Source organism: Poecilia latipinna, unplaced genomic scaffold (assembly GCF_001443285.1).
Source record: "Poecilia latipinna isolate Pla-1442-1.1 unplaced genomic scaffold, P_latipinna-1.0 Scaffold325, whole genome shotgun sequence".
NCBI classification, from domain to species: Eukaryota; Metazoa; Chordata; class Actinopteri; order Cyprinodontiformes; family Poeciliidae; genus Poecilia; species Poecilia latipinna.
The window spans coordinates 202,226-214,441 of record NW_015112941.1 but is presented as its reverse complement, the minus strand read 5'-3'; the positions used below and the strand labels follow the sequence as shown (position 1 = coordinate 214,441).

The 12,216-nt window shown below is 41.7% G+C and overlaps 1 protein-coding gene across 6 annotated transcripts in view; it reads right to left on the bottom strand.

Moving 5' to 3' along the window:
- The window catches only part of bahcc1a (BAH domain and coiled-coil containing 1a), an 88,915-nt gene that overhangs the window by 44,190 nt on the left and 32,509 nt on the right, over window positions 1-12,216 (bottom strand). The window contains exon 1 of one of the 6 annotated variants that reach the window (XM_015035145.1): window positions 5,017-6,717. The exons of the other annotated variants lie outside the window; for them this stretch is intronic. Within the exon in view, the coding sequence (XP_014890631.1) occupies window positions 5,017-5,029 (13 nt within the window). The 5' untranslated portion in view covers window positions 5,030-6,717. Of the gene's footprint in view, window positions 1-5,016; window positions 6,718-12,216 lie in introns of those variants that run through there. 6 annotated transcript variants of the gene reach the window in all.

Here is a 12,216-nt window from a genome sequence, read left to right as displayed (position 1 = left end):
TCCATTTTTGGTTTTCCCTTTTCCTTCCTCTCTTTTTTTTTTTTTTGTCACAACAGCCATTTCCGCTATTCTCTTTCCTATTCCGATGAGCAGAAATACACTATGTCCGTGCCTTTTCAAATTCCTATTGTCTCTTCTTTCCCTTCCTCTGTCACGATTTCTTTCTGACTCATAACGTTGCTTTGCTTTGTTCTTCCCAATAATAATGGCACCAGCAGAGCAATCTGTCCCTGGCTGGCTGAACCTTGTGTTTAACAAGACTATGATGAGTAATTGACCATTTGTAGCAACGCCCATGTGACTGGGGGCTGATTGTCTATTATGCATTGCTGGGCAAGCTGGTGAAAACACACTGATTAACCACTGCTTAAATTGCATTCCCATTACGCGCCCGCCAGTGCACTTGAGTGAGGGGCCCGGGAGCCCAGTTCTTTACACATTCATTTCCCCCAAGTGACACAACCATGAGGTCTCATGCATATGTATGAAGTTGCCAGTATGAGACCTCACTTGCACACACACATGCACACAGATGTGTGTATCATACATGCAAAGCTATAAAAATATATGCATAGGGTTAAGAAACACTATGAAGGTTAACCATCTTTGTCCTAGGATGGTTGATCTTGCAACATGTGTGACATGACCGGATTTTCTTCCACCTTTAATCAATCCAAACATGAGTCGGTCCCTTCCAGTGACTGTGAGAACAAAATGTCTGAAGTTTTAATCTGGTAAGCAGGGAATGAGCATCTCCTCAAGGCAGACAGAAGGCCTGAACTCACCGGTTTGCTCAGCACACCTACAGCAAACAGGCGTATTGCTAAAATGTCAAAACAAAAGGGTCAACAGAGGAGGTCACACCCATCTATGGTAGGTCAGGAAATACATTTTGAATAATCTGAGCCACATTTTCTACCATACCATAAGACAGGTGGAAATTCTCCAGGACATCCAAATTTTCCTAACTTCCACTTTAAAAAAAATAAATAAATAAATAAACCTCTATGAAATTAGCCTTTCGTGTCATTAATTTAATTTAATTTAAATATTAAAAAAGTCTGATTTCTTTGTGTAATACGTTAGTAAATTAATAACTTCATGAAGTACAGAAGACACAGCAACTCCAAAACCAACAAACAAAATGGCTATCCACCTGCTTTAAAACACTAAGAAGGAGTGATAGAATGGTCGAGTCTGTGGCAAGGCTTAAAAATATATGTTCAAAAATGCTCTCCATTCAATCTAGCGAAGTTTGAGCTGTTGAAGAATGGGCAAAAGTTCTTGCGTACAGATGTGGAAAGATAGGAGAGGCGTAGCCCAAAAGAGCAAAACCCCAAAAAGCGTATTGCAGTTTCGGTTGCATAATGAGAAATAAAACAATACAAAGTGTGTAAATAGGGTTGCAAGCGTATGATGCTGCTTTTGTGAAGATAAATAAACTCAGATGTAAAAAATAACTCAATTGAGCTGCTAACAGATCCGAAAATTGCAATAAACTGAAAGAACACCATCATTCCTTCAACTATTTAGAGAATGTAACGTATAGAACTGAAGAAGAGGATTCCTCAGTTGTAGGAGAGTTGTGTATGTTGATGCAACGCATTGTAAACTACCACAAAAGCCATTGTTTTTCTCCCTCTGCTCTCTGCTGCCACCTCCTATCACCCTGTCTCCATGGAGGGCTCCTGGCACAGCTCTCCAAACTACAGGGCAAAGGGGGTCAGGGGGTGGGATTATGGCCAGCGTGCTCACCAGGCATGCATCCAGCTTCCGTCATCCAGGCACCTAGGGCTCCTGTGTGCCGCCGCGTTTCACACGGCACACACTCGTCCCCTCTGCCTGTTGCCCCCAGGAACCCCAGCTTTCCTCATCGCCTCCAGCTCACATAGATCAGCTAATCCTCCTGCATTATTAACAGCTTTCCCTCAGAGAGAGAAAGACAGAGAGGGGGGAGAGAGAGAGAGAGAGAGAGAGAGAGAGAGAGAGAGAGAGACTATGAAGGTGACAAAATGAGCGAAGCCTCTCTTTATCTGAGAGGAGAGCTGCTGCTGTTAGAGAGACGACTAAAGGAGAAAGAGGAGATGAGAAAAGAGGATGCCAAGGAAGTAGATTTCAAAAGACTAAGCTAGATTTAAGGCCGATTTAAAATTATATTGAGGCAGGGGGCCGGGGGGGTTTGGGAGGGATACCTAAGGCCCTCCCCACAACTATTACATCAGACCTTCACATCTACTCCAGAGAGGATAACAATAACTTTTCCAATATCAGCTGCAGAAGAAAATATGGCTTCATAACACACTGACCTTTACATCAGGTTACTGGCTTGCTGACTCAGCAGTAATGAACATATCTAATAGTTTGTCATTTCATTTTGTTTTATTAAAAGAAACAGTGCAACATCATACTAAATTTTACCCTCTACATCCTGAAAGAATGGAAATACCAGGGGTGAAATAGCTAATTCCTGAGGGACTTTCATTTTGGATACCAACCTAAGTGCAAAACAAAGTTACTACAAGCACTGAATTCCCCTGTATTTATAGAAAATCTATCAGTACTGCTCAAAATGAAGTTACTTGATCTTTAAATGTATTATACTTTTCTTTCAACGCAGTTGTGCAGGTTCTTAAAAACATCAGGTCATGTAGATCCTAATTGGCGCCGATCTCTAATGGAAATAAAGATTAATCCTCTTATAGAGTTAAAGTAAGGGGGAAACGAATGAATTGAGGAATCAAAGCTTTCTTCTTTTAAGCCTAAAATTAATGTCTTGTAGAAAAGTTGAAACGTGCAAGCAAAAAAAAGGAAAAAAAAAGGGTCTGACAGATAGCACGGCAGCTCTTGAACTGGAGGTGTTAACTAGTTTTCAACATAGGTGTGTAAGATGACGGCGGAACAAAGCTTAACAACTGTGCACGTGAGGTGACGTGGGCCAAGGCAAAGGCCCCCGAGGACGGAAAGGAGCGAGCAGCAGGCTGGGAGGCGGAGCAAAAGAATGAAGGCCCAGTTGTCATGGGAACAAAGGAGAAACAGCGCTCAAGGCAAGTAGGCTTTACAACAAGCGATGGACTGATGCACTCAGTCAGCCTGCTGCTCAGCAACAACAGCCTTCACAGCCTACCTTGAAGCCCCAGAACTTGTATTCACACACTCACGTTTGTGTTGCTAACGTTGTAGGGACTTTCTATTGACTTCCATTAATTTCTACAGCCTAAACCTAACCTTTACCCTTTTCCTAACCCTACCCATCACATACCTAGCCCTAACCCTAACCAAAACTCAATTCATACCTTACCCTTAACTCTAACCCCTGACCCAAAAACAGTGTTTCCCCTTGTGGGGACCAGGCTCCGGTCCCCACAAGGAGCAATTGGTCCCCATAACGTAGTATATGTCAGGAAAATCGTCCCCACAAGGTATTACAAACAAACACACACACACACACACACACACACACACACACACACACACACCTCACCAAGAAACTTTATCTGGTTTTAATTGTTTGGATCCTGGGAGAGAGGCCCCACCTCTTTGTACTTTTTGGGCAACTAATCTGGTACGTTAGCAACCCTGCTGATTAATATTACTCAAGCTTGTGCTGTTGCTTGGTGTCCTAACAAGGCGTTGCACAATAATAGGATGTGAACAGATTTACGTGGGTCAAGAAGTAATCTGGGAAATAAAAACGGTGGAGAAGACATTAAGCACCCACCAATGGCATGTTGTCCTTTTGAATGCTGGACTCACACCAACATTTTCTCCTTAGGAAATGCACACTCATTCACACACTGCCCATGATTATTTCCCAGTGCATCACATTTCCTCCTCTGCTTTTGATAAATGAGCCCAGGAAGTCTTTGGTTCTCAGTCTTGTTTTCAGACAGCTGCCTAAAGGGACGGAAAGACGTGTCGTCTAGACAAGGACACTCGACAGACAATGAGAGAGGTGAGAGTGACGGTGACGAGAGAAGGGAGACAAAGAGAAAATTGTAGGTGTGACTGCATAAACCTGCTCTCCACCGCTCAGTGATCAGGGAGCGCCGCAGAAAATGGGCCAGAAGAAGCAGACCACGTATCTTTGGAAACGGTCAACACACACAAGAAGGCGAAGTGTGTGAAGAAGGCAGTCACTGTGGTGTGAAAGTTGAGTTCTTTATAATTCCAGCAAACATTCTCTACCTGTGTGATTATGGAGAGACTCTCACAAGTGTACACAGTTAGCCCTGTTAAGCAATAGACGAGTTCAAAGCGCAGAATGAAAAGAAAAATAGAAGGAAAGAAAAACAAAACAGTGTGCACTATCCAAACCTGTTGAAGCACCTTTGATTCAATTTCATTACTCAGTGTTCATTGGCAGGAGTTGATTAGCATACCGCATTTTGATTTGACAAGATTTGCCCGTTCTACTTTGCAAGCCTTCTCCAAGTCTTTTGAATTGTGAGGACATCTACTGTTCACATTCTGCCTCAGATATCCAGACAGATTTTCTGGATATCTTAATAACCTTTGGCTTCAGACGAAGGTTGCAAATGTAAAAAAAAATATATAATAATATATAATAATAATAATAATAATAATAATAATAATTTTAAATAATGGGACTTGTTTTCAAATAAATCAGATTTTTATAGAATTAATGGTAAGTGAGTACTCAAGAAGAATCAATGCAGAATTTACAGCATTACTTAAAGAGTGTACACACTTTTTTAACCAAGTTATTACACCCATATTACAATGTAAATTCTATAAATTAGGATAAATGCAACATTATATGTATTGTTTTTTTTATATAATTTATCATTCTACCATTTATTTGACATTACATAAACCTTGTATTTTAACAGCACTGTGCACACGTTTTAGAGACACTGTTTATGTAAAAAAAATAATAATAATAATAATAATTACAACAAAATAATCACTGGTGACTCAGTTAATTGTGGCATGTATTCTTGGGACAACTCCAAAACAAACTCACTCTGAAACCAAGGGAAATGAATATCGACTTACCAAGCAAAAACATACTGAGCAGGACGCCTGTTGGTACAAAGGTTTGACCTCCACTTTCTTTCCTACCAGACTTTCCTAACGAGCAAATTCCAAGTTCTGTCCAGGAATTTAGATGTCCATGAAAAATCAAGACGGACTTTCCACACCAGTGTTCACTCCTAAATACAGTACATAACTGGGCTTTTTAAACTTTGAAAAGCTGGACTGTAGTGAGGGACTGTACACACCAGCAGCTCCAGCCAGACTGCATATGCTATCCCAAAGGGCCGCTGACTAACCCAGCGCCTACTTCCTCACAATAAAACCCAGTAGGAATTTGAAATGGCTACTAAAGTGGGGGGGATTTCCTTTAAACAGTCAAAGTCATATTGAAAGCATTTGTGCAACTGGTAGCCAAATTCCTTCTCAGAAACAATTGTTGCAAATGTTTTTTTTTTTGTTTTTTTTTTTTTTCGTTTTGTTCTAGAGAGAGTTGATGGTAACATCTATCTAGTGAGAAGCTGGGCTGATCAAGAAGTATACTGAAGCAAGAGCGAGAAAGAGAGAGCAATCAGGCAGTCCAGCGCTGGAGCCGTGCCCAGTGCAGGGGTGGGGGAAAGTGCCAGCAGCGCACGCCTCCGACACTCTCCACAGTGCGTGCCTGTGGAGTGAGCTTAGTGGATGTGGTCAGCGCGGGGGTGGGAGAAGTGGAAAGCGAGAAGCAGTTGGAAGGATGGGTGGATAGACGCATGGAGGAAGAGAGTGAGAAGGACTCTTTTGACACAGGGCAACATCCAGTGGGGGACAGTAGGGAGGGTAAGAGTGGAGAGTTTAGAGCAGATAAGTGTGAGAGCAACTGTGAGAAAGTTCCAATGTGAAAGAGCGTGTGGGAGCTGCGGAGCATATGCGAGCATCTGTGTGCGCGATTGTGAGTCCATATGGCAGCCGTCTTGCCGAAGTTGACAGCCTGTGTTTGCAAAGTGGGGCTGGTGGTCAGCCACTTGTTCACTATCAGAACGATGACAGGGTAAAGACAGCGAAGGCAGACTAGAAATCCTTTTGGAGCAGTACAAAGCAAATACAATTTATTTGGAGAGGTCATATGATTTATCTACAAACTTTGAACAAGTGTTTGCACGGCATGCAAGAGGACATGACGGGGATTAGAGGTTCTTATCCTAAATAAATTAACCCAAAAATGGCTTACTGTAATTTGGCAGGAATTCTGAAAATAACAGTGAGTGAACTCGGGGCCCAAACAGAAACACAAGGAAATGCTTCTTCTGGGACGTATTTAGAGGCAACATCAAAGCATTTCACCGCATTTTGCACTGTCAAAAATATTTCTAACACTGACTCCACGGAAGTACAAGAAGGAAAGCAGTCATCTTGCAACAATACTGCTCTCACTCTATGTGTACAGATGCTTAAAGTTATTTGCAAAATTATTAATGCTCATTGACCTTTTTCACATTTTGTCACGGTACATCTACAACTTCAATCATTTGGGTTTTGCATGACACACCAACAAAACCAATTATGTAAATGTTAAAAGAAAAAAAAATAACGGATTAAAGTTTTTTTTTTTTTTTTCACTAGTGAATATCTGAAGAGTTTGACCAGCATTTATACAATCTCTGACTCAATAAATTACAGAACCCTATTTTGCTGCAAGCACAATCTCAAGTATTTTTTGTCTTCCAGCATTTAGTAAAGTTCTCAATTATATTTAGGTCTAGACTTTGACTGGGCCATTTTAACCTTTGAATTATCTTTGATCCAAACATGGCATCTCAAAATACAGTCCTCAAGGCATGCTGCCTTGAACTTTAAAATGCATCCTTGGTGCAAGAAACCTCAATCAAATATGTAACCAATTTCTAAAGAAGTCTTCTTATGACCTAAATATTGGCTCAGATGTACTGAATTAGAAACACATCTAAATGTGCTTGAGGGACGTTTAGTTTGACACTCCTGATTTGAACATTTTATTGTACTTCTCACTGTACTGCTTTGTTATGTCATGCTAAGAGATTAACCTCTGCCCCATTTTAACATTTTTGCAGCACATTTTTTAACTCCAACCATCTCTCACTAGCTTCTATGCCTGCTCTAGCTCATTATCGAACTACAATTCAGCTTCCAACGTAAGAGATTGCTGTGTGTACATGATGCATCTAGTCCAAATGTTTAATTTTTATCTGACTGTAATACCTTTTCCAACGTGACTGTTGTCATCGAGATGGATTTTCATCAACAATGGCTTTCTTCTTCCACAAAAAGTATGATCCGGAACTAATAGCTGTCCTCTTGTCAGATTCTCCCACGCGAGCTATAGATTCCTGCAGCTCCTCCAGAGTTAGCATGTTTCTCTGATTAGTTCTCTCAAAGTCTTTTGTATTTATATGTGTTATAGAGGAATTTAAATAATTATATTCCTCTACAGTGTTAGGACTCCTGCAGGATCCTTGTGGTTAGGTTATGCCTAAACCTTCAATTATTTAATCCATTACTGCAAGCTAACTTCTCTTTGCTCCCCTCCACAGGTATCCTGCTGCTTCTGCTTTCTAGATTATTTTGATTGTAAATTACAAAACTTCCACATATATCCTCCGCCCATGCACGCCAAAGTCACACTTCATATTAGAAACTTTGATTTTAACCGTAGCTTGTGTTGAACATATTTATAGGAACTTTAGAACAGGCATCTCCCTTCTTGCTGTGGCCTTTGAGCCAGATCAGAACATAATGCAACAGGATGATACACTTAACAATGCCTCATGACAACCTATCGCCACTTTTGGCTCTCCCTGCTAAAGAAAAGAAAAGGGATCAGACGAGGATCCCTCCACCATGTGTCACTGTGAATTATAGTTTATTCAGGGTAACATGTAATATTAGTTTATTTCCATTTCCAGAGATTGAACAGTCATATAAACAAAGACCAGCGTAAACCTTATGTTGGTCTATCAAACAAAAATCCCAAAACATTTTCTGGGTCCTACAAAATGTGAATAAGTTCAAGGAGTATGAATAAATTCGGAGGAAATTGTCACTAATCTTTTTCAGTGTATACTTGACCTAGGTGTTACAACAATTATCATTCATAAAGTAATTTTTCACAGAGTTTTATTGCCGTTCAAAGAGTTCACCACCACCAATCTTGATGAGGAGCGGATGGGGAGTGGCCGGCGAGCAAGCGAAAGCAATGCCTGGAAGAGTTCCAGCTTAAGAGATATTTTATTGGTACATTAAATAAAGAGGACATGCAGCACATTTGCAGCTTTACAGAGGAGCAGGCTAGAGAGAGAGTGCCATTTAAGAGTAAAAAATATTTCTGACTGTCGTGGTAAGAGCTGAGTGATGAGGGAGAGCGTGGATTTGAGGAGGATCAGGTAGAAATAAAGTTTAAGAACTACAGTAAAAATGAATGTAAAGCAGCAGCATCAGATGGAAAATTTACTGGGCTTAGCAAAAGGTTTGGGCTCACTTAGGCGTACTGGCTATGATTCGCGTCGAAATGCAGATGTTTGCCGAGTCACTGGGACAAATCTGAGAAGAGCGGTGAATTCCAGACCGGGGCGCCAAAGGTGGGAGGACAGATTTGAAACAGCAGCAGGTCGAGGACAACAATCTGGACAACCAAGATTCCAAACTCGTCACCCTACCGTAACACCCACCAGTGAAATCACCCACGTTCCCGATTCCCACAAAACAGACTTAACAGCACGCACAGTGAAAATAATGTTGCAACACACAGTAGGCAAACTGCCCCTTAAATTTTCCAGATGTATTAGGAAGGGAATTACAGGCTGCTCCATTCTAGTTTATTTTTTCATTGCAATGTGATTTTTTTCTCTGCAAAGCGCCTCAGTGTTTCCTTTAGCATTCTACTAAACCAGTAGGGTTATTTGTCTTTTAGTTAACCGTTTCTTACAGACTGGGCACGAAAAGAGGCGTGAATTTGTGGAGGGGTCACAGAGGTTTAACAAGTACGCTTGTATCTGACCCTTTGCTACGTGAGATTAATTTAGGGCCACGTGTCGAGTCCCGACTCTGCACTTCCACAGAATTGAACGGGAGATTCAATGCAAACGTTTATCCACATGTGCATGTTATCTCCCCACATTTAGCTGTCTCTTACTCACACCCCATCTCTCGTTTTTCAATCCTTCTCTTTTACACACACTTAAACTTATGAGCAAACATAGACGCGCGCGCACAGCAAAGCGCCCAAACACAAAAAAAGAGCCGCCCACAGCTGCGTCAGGCCATCGCTCTAACAATCCAATCTGTTTTCTTTCCCATGATGTTTCCCATTGGCACAGGGAGGAGAAAATCAGATTTACTCCCCCACAGGGCCCATGCAGTTGCACTGATATGGAAAATGATTTCAGTGCTGCTTGAGCCCATAAACATTATTTTGGTCTCTCTCCCCCCTCCCCGTTAATGACACATTTCTTCCCAGCATTGTGGAGCTCACAGAGGAAGGGGTGAGTGTAAGAGGGGGAGAGAGAGGAGGAGGAGGAGGAGGAGGAAGGGGAGATGAATCCTCCAGGGCCTCACATACAACAGGGGAGTCCTTCACCTCTCAGACTGCATCCTGGCTGTTCTCACTCCCACCTCTTTCACACACATGAGCACACAGGCAAGAACACAAACTGCTAATCAACCACTTCGGAGTTTTTAAGAGCCGGCTGTTGGGAAACAAACTGAATCAAAGAGTTATTTCTCACCTCTCTGTATGCAGTACCTTTTTCGTGTTGACGTGTTGCAGCCGCAAAGTGTGCGTGCATATGTATTCAGCCCCCATGAGTCGGTACACTTTTTGCTGAAATTACAGCAGCAAGTCTTTTGGGTTTTGTCGCCAGCAGCTCTGCCGATATTGAGACCTAGCGTTTTGCCGCTTCTTTTCAAAATAGCTCAAGCTCAATCACTTTGGATTATGGTGATATCAGGTTTATGTCTTGCCAGAGAATGTCCATTGATATAGGTTAGGACTTTGACTGGGCCATTCTAAAACATAAAATCTTTTTGATCTAAACCAGTGTTTCTCAACCCTGGTCCTCACCGCCCCCCAGTCCTGCATGTTTTAGGTATTTCCCTTCTGCCAAACACCTGAATTGTATCTCTGGGTGATTAACAGGCTTCTGCAGTACTTGATGGTCATCCAATCATTTGAATCAGCTGTTCTGGAACAGAGGTACATCTAAAACATGCAGAGCAAGGGGGCGGTGAGGACCAGGGTTGAGAAACACTGATCTAAACCCTTCCATTATAGATATGTTTGTTTAGTTTGGCATTTCTGCAAATCTGCACCCTCAGCCTCAGGGTTTTGTAAAGCTCTGCTGAAAAAACAAAGAAAAACCTTCCCACAGCATGATGCTGCCACCACCATGTCACGTTTGTTATGGAGATTTAAAGGGCTTTAGATGTTTAACTTTGATCTCATCTACTCAAAGCATATTCTACCAAGTTTAGTTGTTAGAAGATTGTCACTGCTACAATGCTAGAAGTGACAAACTACTAGCAGTGTAGTCTGTCACTACATTGCTATAGTGGCAAACATTAAAATGGATCTTTTATGGTTGACATTTAACCATTGGCTTGTGACAAACCCCAGCTGTATTTGGCCAAATAGTTGCAACTCCATACAGGTGATTCGGTTGTTTCCGAAAGTAACTGGCTGCACCGGATGAACTTGATTATTAGGGTATCAAAATAATGGGGCTATCTATTATGCAAAACACTTTTTTTCTGATGTTTACTTATTTGTTGAATACTTATTTTTCATTTCACAATAATGAGCTACTTTGGGTTGGTCTATAAAGTACAAATTCAATAAAAGCATGCAAATACATGCAACTACAGCGACAAAATATATTACCTACATCATCATCACCTCATCATTGTGTGCTATATTAATGTAGCAAATGACTGTTTAGAAAGAAAAGTAATTATTGACCAACTTACTCAAATGTCAGAAATTCAAATTTTGCACTGATCTATTATTCAGCCGGCAGGATCGACTGTTCCTGCAGTAAATCCTGATGCTCGACACAAAAAACGTCGGTTAATCAATAACATCCCACATTGATTGATTTTCTAAAACAATGAATTCGATGATGAAATGTGAAATTGTTCAAAGGATGGAAATACCTTTGTGAGGGCCAGTGTGTGGATGGATGTCAGCCTAAATCTAAACACATTTGGCTTAAGCAGCCCCACTACAACCCTGTCATCCCGCCTTCATATATTTCTTCATTGAAAGCCCCAGTCTAGCTGCGCCGGTTCTCCTCTTTAGCAAGAAATATGAAATGTATGAGCTCCAAACAGTTTCTGCTGGAGGCATATTGTCAGAGATGGGAGCATGATCCAGCCTCAAGGTTTAAAAGCGAGTCATTGTTCTGAGTTTGCTGAGATAAAAATGGCCCAGTAACAGGGCTCTAAACCTCTCATTTGGCGTCTAATAAAACCAATCTGCAGGGCTAAAAACGAAAAGGCAAACAGAAAACAGTCACGGTGTATATGACTAAAAGGTCATATTTCGGTGATTTCCTCATAACTGCAAACTCTAAAACTGGATTTTCACAGTCAGCTAGTTTCACTGGAATCAACCAGTGGATCTGGCTTATTTTACAGACGATGACTGATCTGTCTGAAACTGCACGGTTCATATTTAAGGCTCCGACCATACATGGGTGACTAACAGTAGGTTGCGTGCCAGCGAGGTCACGGACAGATTTGCCTGGTGAACGGAAAAAAAAAAGGCAGATTAAAACAAGTACTCAGCATTATACTCTCTAATTAGTCCCCTGTTAACTTTTGAACTTAATTGCTTAATTGAGATGTGGTTAGACTGGGCAGGTTTCCCCTCCCTGAGGGGGACCATACGGCTCCAGTTTTTCAGCCCTGCACTGCCTGGCACAGTAGGTGGCTGTTTCTCTTTCTCGTTCTGCTTCTTTGTCTTCTGAAGCATCCCACCACTCTAGCAACGAGCCACAGCGATGTGGCGCAGGAGGCAATAAAACTGTGCTTTGTGAGTGTGTTTTGGCTGTGATTGTACCACATATGCCGGTGCCACATCAAAGCAGACTTTTGACTACGCGGTCCTGGGTGGTCTAAGCCTCTTTTCTTTCGACCAGTACCAGCAAGGTAGGTAGGCTTTGGGGGGGGAAAAAAAAAAAAAAAAAAAAATGGGTTTGGGTTGGGGGGGGGTTT